At 43.9% G+C, this 24,917-nt stretch overlaps 2 protein-coding genes across 12 annotated transcripts in view; both read right to left on the reverse strand.

Annotated features, from left to right (window-relative positions):
• Nucleotides 1-24,917, reverse strand: part of LOC310834806 (tetratricopeptide repeat protein 39A-like) — a 501,953-nt gene that overhangs the window by 75,237 nt on the left and 401,799 nt on the right. The window lies entirely within an intron of this gene.
• Nucleotides 1-24,917, reverse strand: part of NFIX (nuclear factor I X) — a 249,515-nt gene that overhangs the window by 29,036 nt on the left and 195,562 nt on the right. For 7 of the 11 annotated variants that reach the window (XM_083719291.1, XM_083719286.1, XM_083719283.1 and 4 more), the window contains 5 exons: nt 11,809-11,871; nt 11,287-11,361; nt 9,034-9,154; nt 8,545-8,681; nt 819-941 (listed from right to left, as the gene is read on the reverse strand). In XM_083719291.1, coding sequence (XP_083575417.1) covers nt 819-941; nt 8,545-8,681; nt 9,034-9,154; nt 11,287-11,361; nt 11,809-11,871 — 519 coding nt within the window. The remainder of the gene's footprint in view (nt 1-818; nt 942-8,544; nt 8,682-9,033; nt 9,155-11,286; nt 11,362-11,808; nt 11,872-24,917) is intronic. The other 4 variants (XM_083719288.1, XM_083719284.1, XM_083719289.1 and 1 more) reach the window with 1 other exon arrangement.

Here is a 24,917-nt window from a genome sequence, read left to right on the forward strand (position 1 = left end):
GGGTGGTGTATAAATAACTAAAGTAAGTAAATAAATAAATTTTGGACGAGAAATTAGTGCGGCAAATCAGTCTCTAAGCAGACACTTAGAATACACTGCAAGTAATTTTTTGCTTTGAAAATATAGATTTCTAAGAAAGGTACTTAAAACTTGCCTAAGTCACCTTCCCTTCAGTGGGGCTTACAACTCCACAGCAGTTGTTGTTTTAATCTGGGGGTAGAAAGCTAATTTGCGGGGTGGAGTGGGGGTGGGGTGGGATGGGGTGGGGTGGAGGAAACGCAACATACAAACCTGAGTGTATCTTGATGTGCTACTTTGGTGTCTGTTAGAATTTCATATTTAACACCCCAATGGATGTTCTACATGTGTTTTTCCAGATATTTAAATCTAAACCCAATTAATTCTGGACACTCTTTTTCCATAGGGTTCTCATAGAAGCATACGAAACTGCCGTATGTCAAACCAGAACATCTAGTCCACTACGGTCATCTTTGACTCGATGTTGCCCAAGTCGATCCGGATTAATGGAGCAGGAAAACTTGGTGAAAACCCCATCCCACCAAAATGATCGGTCTTCCAGGATGCATTATACAATCCTCGTGTTAAGCTGCCTCAGCAGCAGAAAGAGAAAGCAAGAAAATGAAAGAACAAAGAAAGAGAGAGAGAAAGAGAGAGAGAGAGCAGAAGACCATTGCCAGAACCGACATGACTGAGAACTCTGACATGCCCTTTCAGGGAGACAGCTCTGTCCCTTGCCTCCCCACCCTTGCCCACAATCCACCCCATTCGCCCCCCTAAGAAAATGGCTTTGTTCTCACCTGGTCTGACTCCTGCTAGGACAGGCAGCGGGTGATGGGTGAAAGCCATTCTCGGGGAGGTGGTGTGGGAGGACAGGGCACTGCAGAAATCCAGCTTCCCTGACTTCTTTAAAGAAGCCGGTCCTGGCAAGGAATCAGGGAGAAAGTGCATGGTTTAACAGATGGAAAGATGGATTAGTATTTAGCCGTGCTCTTTCGTTCACTCTTGTGGACCAGCTCACAGTCTGAATAGGCCCCCTTTGCCAGGATTCAGCTGTTGCAGGTCTATGGGAAAGAGTGTGTGGGCAATGGCTGCTTTGAATTTCTTGTGTCTCTCTTTGCCTGCCAGTGAACAGGTCTATGAAGCAGTTGGCATGTATGGTACATCTATCCTTCATAAAAGCTACCCGCTCACTGCACAATAACTCCGCTGAAACAGTCAGATTCCAATATGTGTTGCAGAAGTGGTATATGCAAAGACATAGTCATCATATATTATTTCTACAGCACTTAACATGTACTAAGAGCTAAACTTTAATTATCTGTAGAGAGCCTGGAATGACAGCCCAGGGAGCATATGAATTGCTTGCTTGCTGATCCCACTAGATCACCACAATTTTCCTTCCTCTTGAAGAGGGTTGGTTTCCTTCTTTGCCCCCCCACCCAATTACTGCAAAACTATCCCTTGTCCTACAGGCACAGCTGAGATGGTTGTGCACCTCGCTTGTGTCACTCTGTAATCTGAGCAATGTGAACTAATCTGTGAAGAGTGTTTATTAGTGCTTTGAAAGACCTTGTTTCAGGGTATTTCCATGCAGGTTTAAAGTTAGATTTATAATGGGAATGAAATTTGCCAGAATTCTCATTTGCATGACAATTGCCCCTCCTCCTCTGAAGGTATGCTCAGAGGTAATTGAAGCCTCACTCTCGCCCTGCAGTTCTGTGAGAGTAATGCCCACAGACCTGCCACTTGGGTGTTATTAGAATTTGTTTGAGAATTGCCTGCAAACCCAGAAATACAAGGATGTTTTAGTAACTCACAAGGGATCTATCTTTTCCAAATGGATCAATTTTCAGAAATGACTCCTGCTGTTTCCCCACTGGTTGCACATGTTGCGATCTTATCCTGATGTATATTTCAGGAGCTCTCAAACCATTTCCCCCTTCCAAAACACCGCAGAACCAATTGCATAGTCTGATTGATATGCACACTGCTTCTAAATCAGCCGTTTTTTCAAGGAATGTGGAGACTCAAGCTGCCCTCCTTTGTACCACTCTTAGGGAGAAACAGGATGCTACAGGTGGGAAGCCAGAGAGCAAAGTGCCCTCCTTCATGTCCTCAACCCCAAGACTCACAGGCTGTCTCCCTCTCGGGAGATACGTGTGTGGCTGTGCAGGCCCTTAGAAACAAAGCAAAAAGAGGCCACGGAAGCCCAAGGTTCCCCACTCTGCCATTCCACATAGCAGACCTCCTAGTCTGGAAAGGAAGAGAGCCAGAAGGCACATCCTGAATCTTCCCTGCTCTAAGTGATCTTTCAGCACTTGTACACGCTTAGCACAGAAATATGATATACCATTCTGGGCAAGGGAAGTCCTGCTAAAACCTGTCATGAAATCAGTACAAGGAGAACATACAGGCTGTGAGCTGTATCTTGAAATAAGGCTACTTCCTCTGGGGCTCAAGTATATGCAGACTGCAGGTTACATTCAGAGAACCACAGAGTACTTTGGGCTAGTCCGGAATCAAGCTTAGTAATTTTTTTAAAAAAATAATGAGTATGTACCCCTTGTTTTTAATAAGAGTTAAGGGCCAAACTACATGAGATGCAAGAGCTCCATGTCAGATTTCCCAGTATCTTAATTTTTTAAAACCTGAAAGCTGCTGCCGGGAGCTCCAGTTGTGAGTGGTGCTGTGCAATGAGATTTTTAATCTTTGCCCCGTTTTCCAGATCTAAAGCTGAAACTGGTACTAGCTCTGCAATGGGAAAATAGGGACGACTGGGGGCTTAAAAGTGGATTTGCAAAGTGCAAGGGGTTTTAACAGGTGGGTGCTCTGTCAATCATGTGACGGCATGAGATTGACAAGTGGGCAAACCCACCTAGCTGTCAAACTTGACTCACAGAGCAGATTCTGATAAGGATGTACAAACTGGTCCCCTGTGACTTAACAACAGCAGCAAAATAGGAAGAGATATCTATATTTTCCAGGAACACACAAGTGCTGAGCAGTTAAAGCTCATGTAGTAAAATCCAGTAAGAACTTGTGGCAGCCACAAACACACATGCACATCTCAATCTAAGTAGCTCTGTTTAAATAGCTGGGTACCGCTATAAAAATGTGTTTGCCAGTGACAGAAACGCAACAGAAACAAGCATACAAAGAAACAAATGAGCAGGTGACACGATTCAGAAAAGACTTCAGCGACTAGAATGTAAATAGACAAAGACAACCCCTAGTATCTATTTTTTTTATTTAAAAACTTGTTTTAAGAAAGCCATGTGAGTAGAAGGCAATTAAAAATAAATAAATACTTGGGGTTCACAAATGTCTGGATTTAAAGGGTGAGACGTGCCATTTCAATAGCAAAAATGCTGAGCAGTTTGGGCAATAAAATCCACAATGTTTCCACTGGCCATTCATGCACGATGCTCCTGCTCTTAAGGTTCCATATATTACCTGTCCTCTCAAGGGCAGCTGTTCAGTGAATAGAATCCTCTCACTGTCTTATTTTTAGCTTAAGTATGTCTTACTTCAATATATACCACTGTCACCAGCACAAGTCTCCCGGTGAATCAAATTCCTTGTCCAACAGGTTGGCATGTTAGCTTGTGCTTATCTTTCCTAGAGGACTAGGTGTCTTAAGCTAACAAATTTATTGTGCTATCAGATTTCATGGACCACAGTCCACTTCAACAGTTGCATATGATGAAGTGAACTGCAGTCCATGAAAGCTTGCCATAATATGTTGGTTGGTCTTTAAGGTGCCATAATACTCCTTGTTCAATTTTCTTAGTAACTATTATTATGTCTCTGATTCCACCACCCACCCACCCCAAGCCGTGGGAATTATGTGATTTTTTCAGTCAGACAAATAATAGTCAAAGAATAGAGTCGCTTCATGCTTTCTTTCTTTTTGGAACTGCTTTAGCAGAATTACATCCTACATACCAGAGTTTCTCAAATGATGGTATGCAGACCACCGGTGCCCTGTGGAAAGGTGGTGAAATGGTCAGTATCTGTATGTGGCCCATGACTTGTTTTATCTTTTTCAGACAACAGAGACTGAGGCTGATTTGACCTAGGGCTCATAATTTTCACAGTAGAACACTGGTGCAGCATACTGTTCCCCCAGTAAAAAAATTACTAGTTAAAGGGGATTTCTTAGATGCCTGGCCTGGGCCAGTTTATTTCATAATATGCTGCTGGCAGTTTTTGATAACAATGTCAACGGGGGCAGAGAAGTTTAGTAAAATGCAAGTTCTGCATGTGCATTCTTTCTTAAACAAAACATATGTTAACTGTTCTGCAGAGACCCCCAGCAATTATCCAGTTGTCTGTGGGATTGGGGTTGAGAATGATTGTTGTTTGCTAATAATGAACCAGTTTTCTGAATGTGTATCCTTATGTAGTCAAAACAGCATCAGCCACTGGAGCTCCAGATATTAGCACGCTCCTGGAAATCTCAAAGACTGTGGCAGTAGAAACAACATACATACAAACAAACAAACAAACAAACAAACAAACATACAAACAAACAACCCATTGAAAAACAGAGGAAGGGGGAATACTCCAATGAGGACTGAACAAAGGACTACAGGACTGTTTGGGGCGGGAGGCACATACCAGAAGTGTGTATGTGGAAATGCAGTATCCTGGAAAACAGCATGGCCATCTGACTAGATCTCTGAACTGGAGCACTCTATGCTGCATCATTTTGTTGCAAGTCCTACTGGAAAAGAATATTGCCCAGACCAAAAAAAGGCTGTTGCTTGGTCTTTGATGCTTCTGCCCTGAGACCACAATTGATCCAGTGGCTCCTTAATAACCACCACAAGCTGTTGTGTCTGCAGCCATCTTTGACTAGAACACCGAGAAATAAATTTGGGTGCGGAGTACTATGCAGTGTCAGAGTTGAGGTTCAGCACTTAGAACTTTACCTCAAATCTCCTACTAATTACCCACTAATTAATTTCCTTGGAGTGTGTGCCTATTCTTGTAGTGCTGTGGGCTGACCCTGAATTTGCTGTCCAGAAGCCTACAGCCATCCAGTAAACAGGGCTGTCAATTACAAAAAACATCCCAATGTGTGTACAACAAGCAAACTGGCGACACACCCTTTGAATGGTGGGAGCTGCTATACTGCCGCTAAGGGAGATGGGCCATGGTTTTCATGTTTGCTGCTGCTTCTGTAATCCAGCACAATCTGGCACTTCAGCAGCAGGCAAGGGGGCCTGGGAGAGAAAAGCCCCCAGCCTGTTATCTCATGCCAGCTGCCTAACACCTGATACCTGAGCACAGGGATGGGGAGGGGGGCTGCCAGCCAGCTGTGAACACCTGTCCCTGTCAGACGGCTGGATGGTCTCTCCAGCTGTTCACACAAGCCCTGCAGCTGCGCTGCTTAATTGGCGATTTGTTGAGATGGCTGGGAACAAAACTCAACAAGACAAAGGAGGAGGGGGGAGAGGAGAGAGAGAAAGAGGGGGAATGCATATGAATACAACCTGTTCCACAGCCTTGAGGCTTCTAAGGGGGAGGAGACACCTTTGGGATCATATCATCTAAGCGCAGCACAGGATGATGTGACAGGATTACAAATGCATAACTAAAAGCCTAATCTAGAGCAGCCCCCAGGTGCAAAGTACATTCACTCCCCACAGTTCCGCTGCACAACCCTATCCTATCGAATGCGCTGCAAACAGAGAGCAGGTGTAGTGCAGAAGGTGCTTAGAGAGCAACTGGCTCAAGAAGACATGTGCCACATGCTGCCTGGGAAGGCAAATGGAAAAAGCGCTCCATACACTTCCTACCCGGACCAGAGGGTAAATTGCTTCTTGACTCCAAATCTGGCAGCCAAACACTGAGAATTAGCAACCCATTTCACCAAGTCTTTGCACTTGTTGTTTTTGTGTTTCCAAGCAAAGGCCATCTTCTTCAAGGCTCCCTCTCAAAAGAAGACGTGCATCTCCTGTCATTCACTTTCTATTACTAGGCAGGAGTGGACCTGCAGCTCCGACCTCGCCTGGGCCCTCCATAGACCATTTGCTGGCCAATTTTGGATCTGACTTATGCTTTTCGCAATGTCAAACGCTAGGAATTCTACAAGTGTGAATGTGCTGGTTGGGGCGGGGGTAGATAGATTTTACCAGATAGTGTTCTTTCTTGTTCTTGGAAGCCTCTATGGTAATTTCAGTTAGCTCTCCAAAGATGCAGAGTTGCTTAGTTCCTGCAGCAATTGTGCAATGTCCATAAACTACCTACTTCATAGCTATCTAATGTATACCCTATAAAATTTTCAGGCAAGAGCATTTCCTCAAATATACACAGCAAGGAGGTCCCCTTTCTGCTGAGACATCTGACTTGTTAGCAAGGTGTGGGTAGCAGGTACCATAGGAATATATGTCTCTTTGTCATTAGCTAAGAATGCTGATAAGCAGATGCCTAATGGGGTTGGATAATTTTTTTATTGCTAACATATAAAAGGATGAAAGAAAGATCAATGGAAAAAGCCAGTGTAAGAGGAGTTTTATTCTGAAACCAATTTCCTTCTTTTCTCCCAGGATATCACAGATTCACAATCATCCCTGCAAATGCTGGACAGGAATTTGAAGAGATGATTGGCGTGGGAAGGAATTTTGTTAGCTAACTGAAGCGGGTATAACCTGCTCACACTAGTCACTCTCACCACAGACAGTCATGAACGTTGGCGATACTTCGAAAGCGCATTTCAACTTTGCAAAGAAGTCTGAATTTGTCAATCATTTTTTATTTCCACGTTTCAAAATGGGCAAATGATCTCATTGGGAATGCAGAGAAAAATATCACCAAGCAAGCACACAAATGCCCTAACCAGAGAATGACACGAGTCATGTCAGAAAACTGCTATTTCAAAATGATAGCAAAGGGTTTGTGTGTCAGTCAAGAAAACAGGATACAGACAAAGCATTGCAACCACCTCCTGATTAGCATGAACTGAATTCAGCTCACTCAAGTCTCAGGTGCAGACCGTGTCAAGCTCTGGCATCTGAAGTCCCTTAGTTAGAAAGACTAGGAATTGACAAAGGGCTCTCAAATGAGCTGAACTATGCTCCCCTGCTGGGCTATGGATGTTGATCTCATCCCCCCATCCCTTTTTTCCATCCATTAAGCGTTTTGGTTTTTAATTATATTCTGCTTCTTGTCTTTTGGTCTCCAAATAGAGAACTCTGCTTCCACATAACAATTCAACAGCAACAGCATCCTATCCCAGAAGTATCTGAATCCCAAGCCTGCCTGCAACAAGGAATCCCTGGATAAACAGATTGCTGTTATGCTCCAGCCTAAGGGCAGCTGATTCCCAGCACTGAGTAAGCAATCCCAGTACAAACAGTTGCTGTGCCTCACCTCAGAGGCTGCTGCATCTCAGCAAAGCCTCTTCCCAACAGACTCCATGTAGCATCCTCTCCATTCTCACAAACCTGCACCCAAGCTGCCTCTCTCCTTATTAATCCCCTTCCTCTTTATTCACAGAGACCCCCTCATGCACACAACCAACAAATACATGCTGTCACTCACAACCTCCGCTTGGCATCTACAAGCTAGCATCTTCTCTGGCATCAGTGCTTATACATTTTACTTCCAACAACACATGACACAGGGAACATTTAGAAATCATATCCTCTGTATTGCAAATCTATACTACATTGTATTATGCTCTATGCAAACATCATGTAAATGTGAATATCTCTGTGTTCAATGTGTGCAATTTACCTCTTTTCTCTATTGTGCCTACACACTAGAATGCTTTACTGAATAGCGTCCCACTGGTCCCTTCTTTCCATGCTCCAGAATCCTAGGCTTATTTCAGGACTTACATTGTCTTAGCATCCAACTACTGTGCTTGGATCCGTACCACTTGGTCTCAGGCCACAACTTTGCTGGTCCTGGGTTCTCTTTTTGTCATTCTATCCTTGTGTCTCATCCCCACCCCATTTCACCCCATTTCTCTTATTTTAGGTCTGGGCTCCCCTCTAATCCTGCATCGGGGATTTGTCTATTAAAGAGTTACACCCCAAGCCTGTCGTAAATAACTATATCTCTGCTCCTCTGAAATGTTCTATCCAGCCTGTGGAATCTGTAGGTAGCTGTCCAAACACAGTTCCTTCAGATCCTTAACACAGCTACCACTTGGCCTGCACTTTCTGCAAAATGTCTCAGGGGATGCAAAGGAAAACTCTGAGTATCAGGACCAGAACTTACAGCAGTCTACAATACCTCAAGCAATATGTGTCAGAAGAGACTAGAATCTGCCTATGTTCCTTTTAAATCCTGCCTCACAAACCTAAGGCATTATCTAGAAAGGTGACCACTGTGTTGGAGGAACAAAATTTACAACAGGAGGTCCTTGCTTCTGTAAAAGGAATTTGTGCAGCCCATACAGTACAAGAAGAGTGTTAAGCACATGAAGGCCAGAGGGCAGCCCAGTCTCTTCTGCTTTAGTTTCCCATCAAGATCTATGTGAACTGGGGGTGCAAAGTTGGTGCCCCCTACCTGCATCCACATCGTTGGGCCACCCACTGGACTGGCTGCTGCCAGCTGCTGGGGACCGCCCTGTCCCAGGGTAGAACACGTCGTCTACAGGGCTCTCCATCTCGCTGTCATCTATCGACTTGGGCCGCTTGGTGGAACTGCAATGGGAAGAGACCACAGAAGGGCAGACCATAAGCAACCATTGAGTGATGAAATAGGGTACCAGCTGAGGAAGGCCTTCCTCCTCCAGAGCCTGGGCTTTCTTGTTTGGAGGGGTTAGTTGACATCAAGACTAGGAAGGGCAAGCAGCAGTTTTCTTTTATTCCACCAGTGCCCTGTGGTTTTGGAAAGTATTGGTTTACAACAGTAGATAGTCCTCCTACTGCCCAGGCATCCTTCACAATGGGACTGACTGAGAGAGGACACTGGTAAAAGAGGCATCATTTGCTTCCAAGGCTGAGGCCCTCCAGCAGGACTTCTGCATTATGCAACAGTTGTGGGGAGACATACCTGCTAGAAGGTGGAGATGTTATTGACCGTCTACCAAGAGCCACTTGATTGATGTTGTAGTAACTGGGACTCTCGAGGTCAGCCAGTGAGAAATTTGGACCAGACGCTGTGGCAACAGGAGCTGAAGAATGAGAGAAAAACTCAGAGACTGGGGGATCGGCATCAAGAGAGAAACAAAATGTCAAACTGACTTCCTAAATCAGTAGCTGCCATCTTCTTGAATGAAGGTATTAAAGGTGGTTTGGTATAATATTGGCAAGGCCAGTTAGGGACAATCTTGGCTACTAGCACATTCCCACCATGTGCTCTGCAGAATGAAGGCAGATGTCACCAGGCTTGAAGAAGCTCCATCTCTCGGTACTGTTATCTTAGTCATTAGTTTTTGACAACCAGAGACATTTGCTGACTCCAGCATCTGGAATTACAAAAACAGTCTATTTCCTCTAACAGAACTGTTACATGGAAACCAGGCCAGGGTGCTCTGCTGAGGTGTTGCTCAGGCAGTTTGCTAACTTCAAGATGCCAACATCTGTCCTCTAGAACTGATTCTACCCTTGAAAGGCAAACCAACTATTGCAACGTGCACCCAGTAAAAGTCCTGACATTGTCATTGTATGACAGCTTTCAGCCAGGGGTCATAGTGCAAGGAAGCCGGACAGCATGGATTTCATTGGTTGCTTTCCCCATGCTTTAGGAAACAGGAGATTCAGCAGTCAAATCAGCAAATGGCTTGCTACTCAGGGTTTTTTGTTTTTTTCAGCCAGAACTTGCTGGAACTCAGTTCCAGCTGCTGGAACTCAGTTCCGGTCATTCTAAGAGAACAAGGGAGGCATTCATAGTGAGTTCTGATGCCTCCTTTTCTAGAAAAGTGTCACTGCTGATAGATAAGCACATTACAGCCCTGACTGTAGTAGCATGACCAGTAGCTGAAGCTACTGAGTGCAGGAAAATGCCAAAGAGAAAGGCAGCAAATTGAAATATAATGGCACACAAGGAAAGGGAAAAGATAAAAGTGTAAGCAGATTCGGGTTACTAAATTTGTTGCCCAAAGAGAGCAGAACTGGGTTGGCACTATATGGTGCTAAATAAGTCAACACTTGGTTAGGTAACTTGGAAACTGAGTGTCTGTTTCCCTTCTAGCTAAGGGGAGAACTTGAAAGCCTGCTTTCTAAAACTTTCCAATTTCATCCATAAAACGATGAACAAACCAAAAACTTCTAATGCAACCAATGAAAATAGCCTAAAATAATAATAACCAGGAGAGTCACAAAATGCTCATATTAATTCTTGCAATATTTGGGATCAACTACCTCAACTGGACTTAAAGATGCGAAGGAGGTCCTATGATGGTCCTACACATCAGCCTCCCTAGAAATGGTAGCAATAATAGGAATGAGAAGAACCTCAAAGAATCCCTTGCTAGGATTGGGCACTGCCGTCGCTGGTTCTTGTCATTTTGTGCCTCCTGTACTGATCCTGCTAGCCTATTTGCAGACACATTCTAGTGCCTGACATAGAAAGTTGAAATGGCAACCTTAATGATGGTAAAAAAATTAAAACATTACTCTGCTAAAGAGTAGGGCTGGCTCTGTCCATTTGGACTAGCTGCTATCCTTGTGACGACTGGCACTCTGTTCCCTGAGACTAACAAACCTTTTGGCTGGGAAGGACTCTTAGAATCCATGTTGGACCCACAGAACAAGATGCCCGGAGCAAGTGAGACAAAATCTTTTTGCGACAATGTCAACCTTTCCAGGTGTTGAAACCTGAGAAGGAAAAAAGCCCCTATTTTTACACCACATTCAACATGTAATTGGGATGCTTCCCCTTCCCTGCTCCTTTAATGTGCATCTAATGTAAATGCATTAAGTAGGAGAAGGGATGAGGCTGTGATGCTGCTGAGGGCAAGACCGTGATTAGGAGAAAGAGTCTTGCATTCATAACTCCTTAAAACGAGCATGAATATGGAGGATGTCCACTTTAGCAATTTCTCAAATCTGACTCCACAAGCTTTCACTTCATCAAATCCAGCTTCCATGGGCTTAGCTTAGCAACAAGACCACAGAGCCATTTGAAAAGGCAGCCCAGTCATAGTCAGAGATGTCACAGTACACTGTGCAACAAGTCTGAAAGCTAAGAAAGTGAGGAAAGGATGAGGCTACAGCCGCAGAGGTCACATGCACAGGTCTCTCTGAATCCTAATCCCCTTAGGAACAGCACAGCAACCCAGAAGTTTCAGTTGCTCTGACTTACTCTGTGACACTCTCACCAGCTCCGTAACATTCCAGACACCCGATGTCACAAAACAGTCCTGGAAAGTCAAATGCCCTGCAAAGAGAAGAAGAGAGGTCATGAGGACAAAATGGAATGAGAACAGGGGTCAGCAACAAGAGGTGGCTTGCTATAGCATAGTTGGGCAGAAAGTGAGTCTAGTTTGCAATCTCCCTTCTAGGTCAACTCTGAATTCCATTTCTCCAGTGCTTCACATCTGAGTCCAAGGCTCCCGCTCTCAGATCTGGCCATATCCATTAATCAAATCTCAGCACCCCTTTTAGGTCTCACAATCTGCTACATTTATTTCTCAAATATGAAGGGAATGATTCCAAACCAGATGGTGAAGACCTCTGATTCGCAGCAGCACCTGCCACCCACCCCAACCTGGCCTCAGAAATGGGGATCTGAGGGGAGGGGAGAAATAAAAGGCTTCTGTGTGAGGAGACAAATAGTCAGGAGAAGTGACCGGGGAATCTGATTCCTGGGCAGGAGTTCACTCACCATTGGGCAGTGGTTTGATGTCCGCATCTCCTTGCTGGTTTGAATTGTCTGATTGTCCGGATTCTGAAACACAGAAGCAAAAACTGACATCAGGAGATGGTTGGAACAGAGAACAGAAGATGACGGGCAATAGCTGAGGCCCGCTGTGTGCGCATCTTGCACCACTTCACTCCTTTTTGTGGCCAATAGAAAGGCTGCTCCAAAAAGCTAAGCAACAAATAATGTTTCACTGGAAATGGCCAGGAGACCTGGCTGTTTTTAAACAACTGATTGCCGTAATCAGAGAGGTCCTTTGATATGATGCTACAGGACAGGAGGATGAAGTAGAGGGTTCTTGTTTCCATGCTCCAACCCTACAAGATTACGAAGAATGAAGCCTGTGCTCCTTCCTCCACCAGATCACCCAGGATTATTTTCACCCACTGCTGAAGAGTATGGCACTGCTCACTCAAAGGAGCCATCTGGATTTGTTCGTTACTAGGTTTCAGAAATGCTGAATGTATTTTTGTGACTGAGGCAGAAAATTTCAAATGGCACCCCTGCACCCCTGTCATGGTTCTAAAAATATAACAAACTAAATAATTGACATTTTGCTTGTCTTTTAATAGCACTGCCAAACCTGCTTCCTGAGGCAGGCCACCTCACCTGCCTAATACTGGGGTCTATTCTGCCAAGCATTTTTTCTTGTTCTGCAGGCATCTCTGGCCTGACACAACCTATGAGATCGTTTCTTCTTCCTTGTCTACAGACACACTACAAAATCTGAAGGATGAAGGTTAATTTGGTAACACAGTTGGTGGCTGTGCCTAGGCAGGGACAGCTTAGTAGTACTACTACTACTAGTAGTAATAGTAATGCTGCCTATCTGTCTGGGTTTCCCCAGCCACTCTGGATGGCTTATAGCATATGTTAAAACATAAAACACCAACTTTCAGATGTCTTCTAAAAGTTGTGTAATTCTTTATCTCCTTGACATCTGAAGGATGTCAGGGCAGGCGCCACTACTGAGAAGGCCCTCTGCCTGGTTCCCTGCAACCTCACTTCTTGCAGTGAGGGAACTGCCAGCAGACCCTCAGAGGAGGACCTCAGTGTCTGGGCTGAGCGATGGAGAAGGAGACACTCCTTCAGGTATACTAGGCCAAGGCCATTTAGGGCTTTAAAGGTCAGCACCAACACTTTGAATTGTGCTTGGAAACGTAAATGGCATTTCCTGCCATGTGTTTAATTCCACACACACCTAAACACCAGTTCTATTCTCCTAATTAAATTCTCCCTCTCCTTTCCTGAAGCTGCTATTTGCCCCTTGGGGAAAAACATGCAAATACCATACCAGTGCTGCAGTCCCAATCCAATTTGGTCCCCCTATGGCTGCAATTAAGGGACGAGGGTGGCGCTGTGATCTAAACCACAGAGCCTAGGGCTTGCTGATCAGAAGGTTGGCGGTTCGAATCCCTGAGATGGCGTGAGCTCCCATTGTTCGGTCCCTCCTGCCAACCTAGTAGTTCAAAAGCACGTCAAGTGCAAGTAGGTAAATAGGTACCACTCTGGTGGGAAGGTAAACAGCATTTCCAAGTGCTGCTCTGGTTTGCCAGAAGCGGCTTAGTCATGCTGGCCACATGATACGGAAGCTGTCTGCGGACAAATGCCAGCTCCCTCGGCCAGTAAAGCAAGATGAGCGCCGCTACCCCAGTCGTCCACGACTGGACCTAATGGTCAGGGGGTCCCTTTACCTTTTACCTATGACTGCCATTGATTTTTTAAAATACACACACACATATGATCCTGGATGGCTCTGTTCTTATTCCCCACATAGGTATCATCCCTAAGAAGCAGGACCAGTGGTCAGGGATGATAGGAATTGTAGTCCAAGAACAGCTGGAGACTGAAGTTTGGGAAACCCAGGTTTAAACTGTCAATAGATCAACAGACCTAGAAGCACTTAAGTGATGGAATATGATGCACGAAGGTCAAAACCACATGCAATAGTGGCAGACTAAATGCGGGTCTGCCCCATTCATACAGAAGAGAGGGAGAATCCAAATTAAAAAGCAAACAGATTGCAAATTCTCCACTGTTCCTAGTTACCTCCCTGCAGTTTGTCACCTGATGTGATTCCCTCCAGCTGGGCTCCTCTATCAAAACTGACTTAGGCATGGAGAAAATCACCTTGAGGGACAAATTAGGGGGTGATAAGCAGGAGGCGGAAAGGTTCAGGACCCTCATTCGCAAATCATTTTTTCACATTTAATTGCAGCCCATCAAGCCTCACTTCCCATGTGACTGGATCACATTTAAAGACCCACTATTATAATGTGCAATGAGGTCTCAAGAGTTTGCTTGTTTCAGGGCAGGGATTATTTAGGTTCAGAATATAAGAGTTGAGGGCTTGTCCACACTTCTGCTTGGCCTGTGTTCAGAAAGCTGGGGCTGAGCAGTGTTGCGCAATTGACGTTTGCTCCGACTGAGCTGTAAAGTCTGGGTGAGCCCTAAACTGTCTGTTGGGTTTACTCTGACTCTGTTTAATAAGTGGGACCACCCCATCACATCCATGCAAACATGGAAGCCACCTCCTTATTATATCAGAAGCTGGCATGGGGGTATATATACACAGAGAGAATGTGATGGGCTTCCTCTGGAGCATGCAGATCTTTAGCTTCTGCTCCCTTTGCAGAGCTTCAAGGGCTTCCATTGTTCTGTCCCCACAAGTCGCTGTGCTATTTACTGGCTTGTCCTTTTAGACACACACACACTTTTCCTCAAGGCCTCACTACCACTTAAGAACGACTTTCCCTGAAGGTTTCATTTACCAGCTAATGCCTCTCAAGCCTCAAAGAACCCCAAGGATGGAAGCAAAAGAGTTTGTCCACCCTGGTCATTAGGTGCCAGAGGTATTGCACGAGCACATTGAAATGCCAAATTCTAGAGAGAGCACTTGACAAGAAAAGAAAAGCCCTTCAAATCAGTGGTTTTTAATCAGCCAGGTGAGCTGGAATCTACAGCAGCTAAAAGACTGCACTATAACTCAGCAAGTGCCTGGTTTGACTCTCTTTCTACCATGAGCTCACTAAGTATTCATACATTAGTGGCTTAAAATGCAGTGAGGTTGCTCCCCCTACCCCACATTTGAACATTGCTGTACACACCAGGGAGGGGGGTGGCAACATCTTCACCTAATGTGCATTGCCTGATTTTGTTCCCCCTCACCCGCAAACCCCTGAAAATCCTGTTCAAGGAAGCTGCCAGCTGCCCATGCACAATGGCTGCCTGAACTGTACACATCTCACCTTATCTGCAGCTTGCATTTTCAAGTTAGATGAAAGCTGGTTTGAAGGAAAGTGTATCAAGCCAGAGTATTTCTCAAGAAACTAATAGATATGGACTGTGGCTAACATCATGTGTACCTGACCTCAAGCGGCAGCAGTACGAGTGCACCGGAGCAAAAGTAATGTGTATACTGTATTCCATTTGGTAAGCCACTTTCTCTAATTCAGCACCCCTTTTTGCAATATGAGGATAATAATACTGACCTTCCTTACAGGACTACTGTAAGAATTATAGAACTATAATGCATGTGAAGTGAAAAGGAGTTACATGATTTACTAGGTGCACAGAAATGGAGAAATTTTGAAATCGTCTTGCAAAGATATGAACCTAAGAAAGAAGATACAGTACAAATGATGCACAGATACATGAGGTGGACATTTTAAGTATGGCTAAGTATCAAGATCCCATACTTTAACAAGCTTTAAACAGGTTTCACAGCAACTATCAAAGTATTCCAAAGTTATTTCCACTCCCTCAACCCATCTCTAGTGTTTGAGTGGGGATTCAAATCCATGTAAACCAGAATTAATCCAAAGTTGAAGTGTATGGGTTTGTTCCTGTTGTTTTTTCAATACTACCTAGTTTCCAGATGCCATCTAGCATAGAGTTCCTGGGCCTGTCACGCCTGCTTTGAAAGGAATATTGTCGCAGATGGAAGTCATCCTGTCTTCAACTTGCTATGGTGGCAGAAGCAGACCATGCCTGCATTCTTTTTCTTCTACACTACTCAAAGAAACTCCATGCTAAATGGCATCTAGGAATCCTAGACCTAGTTGGCTAAAGACTCATTTCTTCCCAGTGTCCAAGATAGAAAATCCATACCCAACCCATTCCTCTGCTGATTGAAAAAATATCCCTCTTGGTTAGGAGAAAACCCCTTTTTTCTTTAACCATGGGGGTCAGAAACATGCCCTAAAGGTAAAGGGACCCCTGACCGTTAAGTCCAGTCATGGACAACTCTGGGGTTGCGGCACTCATCTCACTTTATAGGCTGAGGGAGCTGGTGTTTGTCGGGGTCATGTGACCAGCATGACTAAGCCACTTCTGGCGAACCAGAGCAGTGCACAGAAACACCGTTTACCTTCCCACCAGAGCAGTACCTATTTATCTACTTGCACCTGACACGCTTTCGAACTGTTAGGTTGGCAGGAGCAGGCACCGAGCAACGGGAGCTCACCCCATCGCGGGGATTTGAACCGCCGACCTTCTGATTGGCAAGCCCTAGGCTCTGTGGTTTAGACCACAGCGCCACCCTTTTTTCCTCTAAATGGAAGCTCCGATTTGCATCTTGTATCTTGTCAAGCACCCACAGACAGTGGTGTGGGCATGGCCTACCTAGCAGATTTCTAGGCATCTTGAAAGAAAAGTTTATCTTGGTTTATTGACAATTCAACAAGTAACAGAAAAAGAGAAGTATCTGGGCAGGTAAAATACAAGAGGAAATGTTTATGGGACCTCAAATAGCTTTGCTGTCCTTAATTTTTGAGCCCCTCAACCCTGTGCTGGAAGACCACCTGCGCTCACCATGCAAACGAGGCCTAAGACCTCCAAAGAGTTAACCAGCCCATCCCTTTCCTGTCCAGACTTGGCACAGCAAGGCTAGCTGCAGAACTCAGGTTACCTATGTCAACAACACTGCAAGTTTACCTCTATCGGAGCCAAAGCAAAGCAAAAAGAAGCCAGGAAATGTGCCTCATACTCTGCAACAGCTGGGGAAGCACTAAGGAAATATTTCAGAGTTGGTTCTCTCTCTTCCCCCCCACCTCTTCTCCCTTCCCTTTCAAAGTTGGCCGAGGCACACTGTTCCCTTTCGGCCTTGCGACTGCTGGCAGCCATTTTAAAACTTGGCAGCCATTTTAGTGCTGGCGGCTAGGACTGCTCCCCCAACGCCGGCAGCAGGCAACCGGCAATCGGACAGAGGAGCGTGGCTTTGCTTAGCCCAGGGACAGATAGAAGATAAATTCTTAAACACTACGCGCAAGAGAAGCACCGGGGGTTTGCTTCAGAATTAATAAATCATGATTTTGTTTTTCTTTCCAGTTTAAAAAAATGTTGCAGAAGCAGAGCAGAGAACTTGGAAGAAGGAAACAGGCAAAACGCACTTCAGATACCCATGCTGCTTTAGGTCAGCTTCAGACATCGTAATTTCTTAGGTGGGGTGTCATCTTCATCTAACGAAATGTACTGTGCATATTGCAACATAGTTTGTTGCCTCAATAACACAGATTGAACAGCCTTCCCTTGGGATCGCACAAAAAATCCATCACAAGCACCGTTTTGGCCATTGTTCAATATTCACACACGTGACTTTTCACTCAGCGAGAATGGCAAGATATCATCTCCACAAGAGATGGGAGAAGAGTCTTGCTGTGGGGGCAATAGAGGAAAGCACTGCTATTGTCCCCCCTTAAAATATGGCTAGGTGTTCAATCCTGCACTGCAATGCATGGTAGTCTCAGAAACTGTGATATCTACACAAGAATGAGCGTTCACACCTTCCTTTGTGGGCGCTCTTTGCAAGGACCACGCACAGCACCTCTGGCCACGTGGGACTCACCAGCTGGTTGGAGTGGCCCACCTCCCTGTGCTAGTCCCGCCAAACCCCAGTTAACCTATCAAGACCTTTGGGAGGCGGGGCCAGTTGCATAAATAAGGAGGCGGAGCCAGCAGCAAACACAAGAAAAACCTCTACTCTGAGCAAATAAGAAATGTGGTCTGCATGCAACAGGTGACAGATAATGTTCAAGGTATTTGCAAAAAACCCAAGTGATTAAAGTTATTATGTAATTTGTGTTTTCATTTTGTATTTTAATGTTGCGGTCATCTTTGGATAAAGGATGGTATATAAATGTTAATAATGATGATGATGGGAGCAGGACAAGGGAAGAAATCAGGAATCAGAAGTTCTATTTCTGAAACAAGGAGAAAAATAGGATTGAGAGAATGTATTGTTTATTTATTTTGGGAAGGTTGATTGAAAAAAGAAAAAGAAAAAAACCCTGCTTCTCAGCATAGCCCTTGAAGCAGCTAACAATAATAACATCAGAAAAATATGCTAAAAACAACTTCAACAAATGGCAGTGACAAAAATCACAGCTCTCACCAATATATGCCATCAATTATGTGGCTGTAGGATATTCCAAACATGGTTGGGTAAGACCCCTCCTACCCTTGGGAAAACTGTCATTATTATGAGTTTCCTAAAAGTTGCCCAATGAGCTGGGCAAGGCGAGTTGATCTAGGCAAGGAATGCCATGCTGCCATGGAGATCTTGCCTGGTCATCATCACCTGTTTTCTACTTCGCCAGGAGTGGCACTACAGTGCCACCTTCTGGGGGGGGGGGGGGCAGAGAGAGAGAGAGATTCAGTTTCACCCTAAACTCCTGGAGGAGGTTAGCCTTGTCCAGATAAAGATTAGAAAATGATCGCTAATTGCTTCAGTTAGATAGCGAATGAAAGCAGCAGGTTCTAGGAACCAGACATGTTTCTCACATAAGTCTTCAGTTAGATATTAGCTGGGGGGTTTTGTGCATTTTAAAAATAATTATTAATTATTAATTTGTCGGTCGCTTTATCTTGCGCAGGGCAACCCAAAGACACTTACAAGCAAATGGACGATAAACCCCACACGGATGCATTAAAACCAGAAGGAAAGAGAAATACATTAAAAACATCTCACCAACTTCTAAAAGGCAACAGATAGTTAAAGGCCAAAGGCCTGGTTATAGGGAAAGTTTTTGCTTAGCATGTAAGGAGCCATTGGAACAGTGGTTCTCAAACTGTTTTCTCTGGGCATTTTCAGCATAAAAATTTGTTTGTGCCACACCATTTTTTTTAATTGGTAAGAAATACATTGGGAAACAAAAAAGAAACAACTCCTAGCAGTGCTTGATTTGTAACACAGAACACAACTACTTTATAATATGATCATGGGACATCCAGAAAGTAAAAAAACAGTGCAGCTACATATTCTGCAAATTAAAAAAAAATCGAAAAGAATTATACACTACTATATCCTACTACACTGAAATGTTTAAATGTTTCTTTGATTGTCCTTGAATCATCCTGCCACACTTGCCATCCTCTCCTGTCACAGCCTTTAGAGAACCACAGCATTAGAGCCAGAGGGATTGGCAGTTGTGTGTCCTTGTTGCAAGGTGCCTATCTGTTTGGCCTTTGATATATTGCAAACCTAACGCCCTATCTCAGTTTCTCCTTAAACTGACTAGCTGTCTTGGCAAAGTTGCAAAGTTTCATTGCAACACCCTGGAAGAACTCTTAGCTCATGAGTAAGAGGTGCACAAGGAAGAGATATCACAAGTATTATCTTCCTCACGCCCACACAAGCTCCAGACTATACTGACAATTCCCTCTCAAATGTCTGCATTTCTTCTTCTCCAGTTCCACATTTCCCCCAACATATAAAGGCAGCAAATGCACACCTGTGGCAGAAAGTGCCATAAGCGCACCTTCACTTTGGGGAGATGAAATTTAGCTAAAATCCAAGTATCAAAGAACTGCTCACGCATTCCAAACCATCACCCATATGCATCTTCCCTTATTGGTAAGGATAAACACGCTACAAATTGTTTGCTTCCCCACCAACCACTCAAAACTAAAAAGTTTCCGTCATTAACAATCCTACAGATCATAGCTTGCCCATCTCCTCAGGGCTGCTTCGTAATACCAGGCACTGAGTGTTCTGGCACACTGAGCACTCCTAGCCCCTTCTGAAGTAATGAGGACCTTAAAACATTTTCATATCTGATAGCCAACATGGCACACATGGATAAGCTATCTGGACTAGAGCTCACTCTGAATTAGTGCCTCACAGAGATGGATGGAAGTAGAGACATGCAATCTTTGGACTATTTCATGTTGCTTTAAAGCAAGCCCTTAGTTTTGTAGGGAAAATATTGGCTACTGATCTCTAAGCACCACTTCCAGCATATACGGCCTCAGCCCAGTATACCTGAAGGAGCGTCTCCACTCCCATCGTTCTGCCCAGATACTGAGGTCCAGTGTCGAGGGCCTTCTGGTGGTTCCCTTGCTGCGAGAAGTCAAGTTACAGGGAACCAGGCAGAGGGCCTTCTTGATAGTGGTGCCCGCCCTGTGGAATGCCCTCCCATTAGATGTCAAAGAGAAGAACAACTATCTGACATTTAGAAGACATCTGAAGGCAGCCCTGTTTAGGGAAGTTTTTAATGTGTGACGTTTTAATGTATTTTTAATCTTTGTTGGAAGCCGCCCAGAGTGGCTGGGGAATTATTATTATTGTTGTTGTTGTTGTTGTTGTTATTGTTAATTATTGTTATTGTTATTGTTAATTATTGTTATTGTTATTGTTAATTATTATTATTATTATTATTATTATTATTATTATTATTATTATTATTATTTCAGTACTTTTGTTTCCTATAAAACATACAAGACATCAGGTGGAAAATGGCTAAAAATATTTGCCCTTGAATTGTGAGAATAGTCCATGATGAATCTTAGATACTTGTTGGCCAAAGTAATTTGCAGTACTTTGCCACAATATTGGAATTTTATAAATATAAATGTCTGCCTGTTTCTATATATGAGACATATAGAGAAAAGAAAAGTGAGAAGGCATTCTTTCTTGAGGACAGCTTTTCACACCAGATTTTAAAGAACAAAGATACAGTCTCAGGACCACTCACTGCTAAATGCAATCGTGCATCCATCTTGGAAGGAAATTTATTCAAATATTTATTTGAAATATATTTAGGGCTTTCAGAGCAAGAACCATGGCCCCTCTCTCAAGGCAGCTCACACAAAAGCAAAAAACTCTAAAACACCATTTCAATAATGAAGCATAATTTCCTTATATGCTTCCATATATCAAAATGTAAAGAATGGCCAAGATCTTGTTACCAGCTTAATCATGGGTTTCTACTTGTTCCACTTCAGAGTGATAACACAACATGGTTTTACACATCACTGTTTATTCAACAAAGAGGAAAGGTGCTTAAATGCATGCTAGGGGAAATTCTGATAGTAACTCTGCAAATTGTGTACAGTGGTACCTCAAGTTAAGTACTTAATTAGTTCCGGAGGTCCGTTCTTAACCTGCAACTGTTCTTAACCTGAAGCACCACTTTAGCTAATGGGGCCTTCTGCTGCCGCCGCGCCGCACGATTTCTGTTGTCATCCTGAAGCAAAGTTCTTAACCTGAGGTAATATTTCTGGGTTAGCGGAGTCTGTCATCTGAAGCGTATGTAACCCGAGGTACCACTGTATTGATCTTTCTGACCCAGGTATATTTTGACAGTTCTTTAGACATGATACAGCTGCCATCCACAGACATATCTTTTAAATATATCATGGGACGCAGTTCTCAGAAGATTTAATTAAGGCTTTGGCACCTTCCCTGTCATGTTCATAACGGCCTGATTTGCACATAATGCTAACCTATGCTTTGCTTAACAAACTCTAGCTATGCATGAGTTATCCGATAGACAATCAAATACTATTTATATTTATTAAATTAATATATCACAGCTTCCTTCAAAGGAGCCCAGGCTGGCAAATAAACCATGGCTTGTTTCTCCAAAATTGATTTGTTTCCCAGGTGCTTTTGCCTTGTGCCTTTTTAGTTTGGTGAGCAACTAGGGTGAGGTGGCCAAATATATGGTTTGCCCATAATGCCAATCCATAAGTAAAACAAACCAAAGTTATAAGCAAAATATTAAACTCAGGTAATATACCTTGCGAGGTGGGGCAGGAATATAGGACTATACCTGAGTATAGTTCTGGAGAGCAAAATGATTGTTCTGAGGCAGAGTTGGAGTATGTCTTATACAGACATACAATTCTAAGCCAGTAGCCCACTTTCTTACTGACAAGGCCATACTGCCTACCATGGAGAAGAACCAATTGTTTCTTATCCAGTATACTATGCGAACTGGTGTGCACATTACGCAGGGCAAATTGGAAAAGGGAAGCTGTTTGATGATATTAACAATATTGCATCTCAAATCAGGAGCCTCTGATGGACATAGAAAGGGACTTGTGTAACACAGGGTCTGAACGTCAGTTAGTGAAAAACATCTATGAATGGATTTAACCACCTATAATTTATAATTTGTCTATGGTGAAAACCTTCTATAATTTGGGAAAGATTTAATAGTTGGTCAGAAGTGGTAAAAATGGCTGGAGTAGGGGCTCTTCCTTCTTAAGCGCTTCATACTTCCTTGTCCTCCTCACCACCTAGCTTCTCCATGTTCCTGTATTAGTTGCTGCAACTCAAAGTCTTCTAGCTGCCCTATTACTGAACTGCCCTTTGCCCCCAATCTTGCATGCACATGAAAGAAGACAATTCTCGGGTGCATAGGCTGGTTTGTCTGTCTGCCAATCTGGTGTGTCGCGACTCCCCCAAACTGGCGTACTAGTCTTTTCCCCAAGGGCTGTGATCTCCAAACCTCAAAGGTGCTTTTATCTGGCAGAACAAATCCTTATCTGGAGGCAGCAGCTGAACAAACAAACAGATCCATTGCCTGAGCAGACCGAAACACTTTGCCCAACTCTTTATCTGTCCCTCACAGGCCTGGCAAGCCTCCTCTCTGCCCAATCTACAGCCTGGGAGTGGGAGAGGGGACAATCTTGCCCAGTCCACAGGCAATGGCCCCTTCCTTAAAAACCTCTTCCAAAAATGAGATGTGGGGAAGAGATGGGTGGCAGCTATTTTGAGAAAAGGATGCCGGGTTGCAGTCCAGAAATTCTCTTTTTGCATTGAAACAGTACAGCTAGCATACTATTACGGTACATGTTCTCCTGTTCCAACAAGGTGCTTTCTCAAAAGTCAGGCTGAGGGAGCTGACAGAGAGAGAGATCAACACGCCAGGTCAAGGAGAAGTTACTCTCTAGCTATAGCGTTTGGACTTGGTTGACTCATGGCCCTTGACTCATCATCTGATATCTCTTTGTAGTAGAAAGATAGTAGCTGCTGGGGAAAACATCTCTTCCCTAAAACTGGAGTGTTATGTTAAGCCTCAACATTTCCTTCTCCCCATTTAGATCTACTGCTGAATTGGGAGACTCAACAGCTGTAGCTTCTCCCAGCTATTTCTCCGCAGATCCTGTCCACTTGTCCCACCTGCTGGGTGGTGCACACCTGGAAGCCAGCTTGCTTTAGCTGTAATGGAGGGAAATGGGCAGAAGAATCTATGGTCAGTGAATCTTCCCTGATCAGCAACAGATTTGATGATAAAGGAGAAATCTCTGGGTTGCAACCTGGCAACCATCTTATAGAGGAGCTGAAGGAGCAAACAAAACCGTTTTCCTTTTCCAGTACAGAGCTGCTCTTTCTTGTCATTCAGCAGAATGGAAAAGCTGGATCTGTGACCTGTCAAAGTGGGATGGGGAAAATGAAGGAAAGAGAGACAGACCACTGTTTCTGGACTAGATAAACACAAGTGGGTGACACAGGCACACACAAATAAGCTTGCCTCATACTCAGAAAAACGAGCAAAAGCCTTCAGTCCCTGCACCCACTGCAAATGGACTGCAGGCCCACACATGCTAGCATGCTCTGGCAACAAGGGGGCCAGATTAAGTTGATTTGCCCCTTAATCTTTTTTGAGAATATCAAAATATATCAGCATGTTCCTTCAAACCAGTTATTTGGTTCTGCAGTTGCAGACAGTTACAGACATTTCAATCTGCAGCTCCCCACTAATGTGTAGCTGAAAAATATTGTGAGGTGAAATCATTGTGTTGGCATCTCTTGCCCCTCTTGTACTTCACAGGCTGCTGCATCCAGGGAAAATGGAAATGCTGGCACAACGACGCCTTATCAGAAACATTTCCAGAGAGGCACAGGTCCGTACTCACCTACAGCACTCATGCACATCCCCATTACATGTAGGCTGGGTCAGAGAAATTGAGTTGAAAACAAGGAAGACCCTGGTTCCAATGCGTGTGCTATGAACTCACGAAGTGGCTTTAAGCAAGCTACTATTCTTTCAGTCTCAGCATATCCCAACCATAAAATAATGATAATAAAACTGGCCTACCTTACACGTTTGTTGCATGACTTACTGAGACAATGTTTGTGAAATGCTTTGTTGACTCTAAAACACTATACAAACGCTTATCATCATCATCATCATCACTTTCATATCTATAGCATGTGAAACATGATAGTCAAGCCAAGTCCTAGCTGAGGTCGGGAATGTTGAAAACTACTAAAAACCAATACTAACCAATACATGTGTCAGGGAAATTTGAATTAGATTCTTAACAAGACTATACTGAACTTCATGCTTAGTTGGCTTCAAGCATATTTTATGTACAAAGTTCTCACAGATGGAGAATTAGGGGAATGATCAGAATTTTGAAATACTGATCACCATCCTTTCCCCTCCCTGCAAGACTTCATTCTTCTTTAGTTTCCCTATTTGTTGCTATGGTTGTTTCCATTATATTGATACAAAATAAAATCAAATATTAGTTCAAAACATTTCCACCTGAAGCTGCTATTAGAACCACAGCAGAAAAATTCAAGAACCTATATATTTTTCTGCTGTGGAGGCAATAGCAGCTTTATTTATTATAATGATGTGGTGTTTATCCATCCGTCTTTCGATCAAACAATCTCCAAGGCAACTTATGAAAGATTAAAAATACAGAAGACTACCCAGCAAGCACTTGTTCCTTGGGTTGGTGGCAGGGGCTAGAGCACCCTTCTCAATTCATTGCAAAGGTCCCAGGGGCAACTGACATTTGGGGCAGAATATTTTTTTCTGGCAGAAAGTGGGAAC

Source organism: Podarcis gaigeae, assembly GCF_964106915.1.
Source record: "Podarcis gaigeae genome assembly, chromosome: 17".
NCBI lineage: Eukaryota > Metazoa > Chordata > Lepidosauria > Squamata > Lacertidae > Podarcis > Podarcis gaigeae.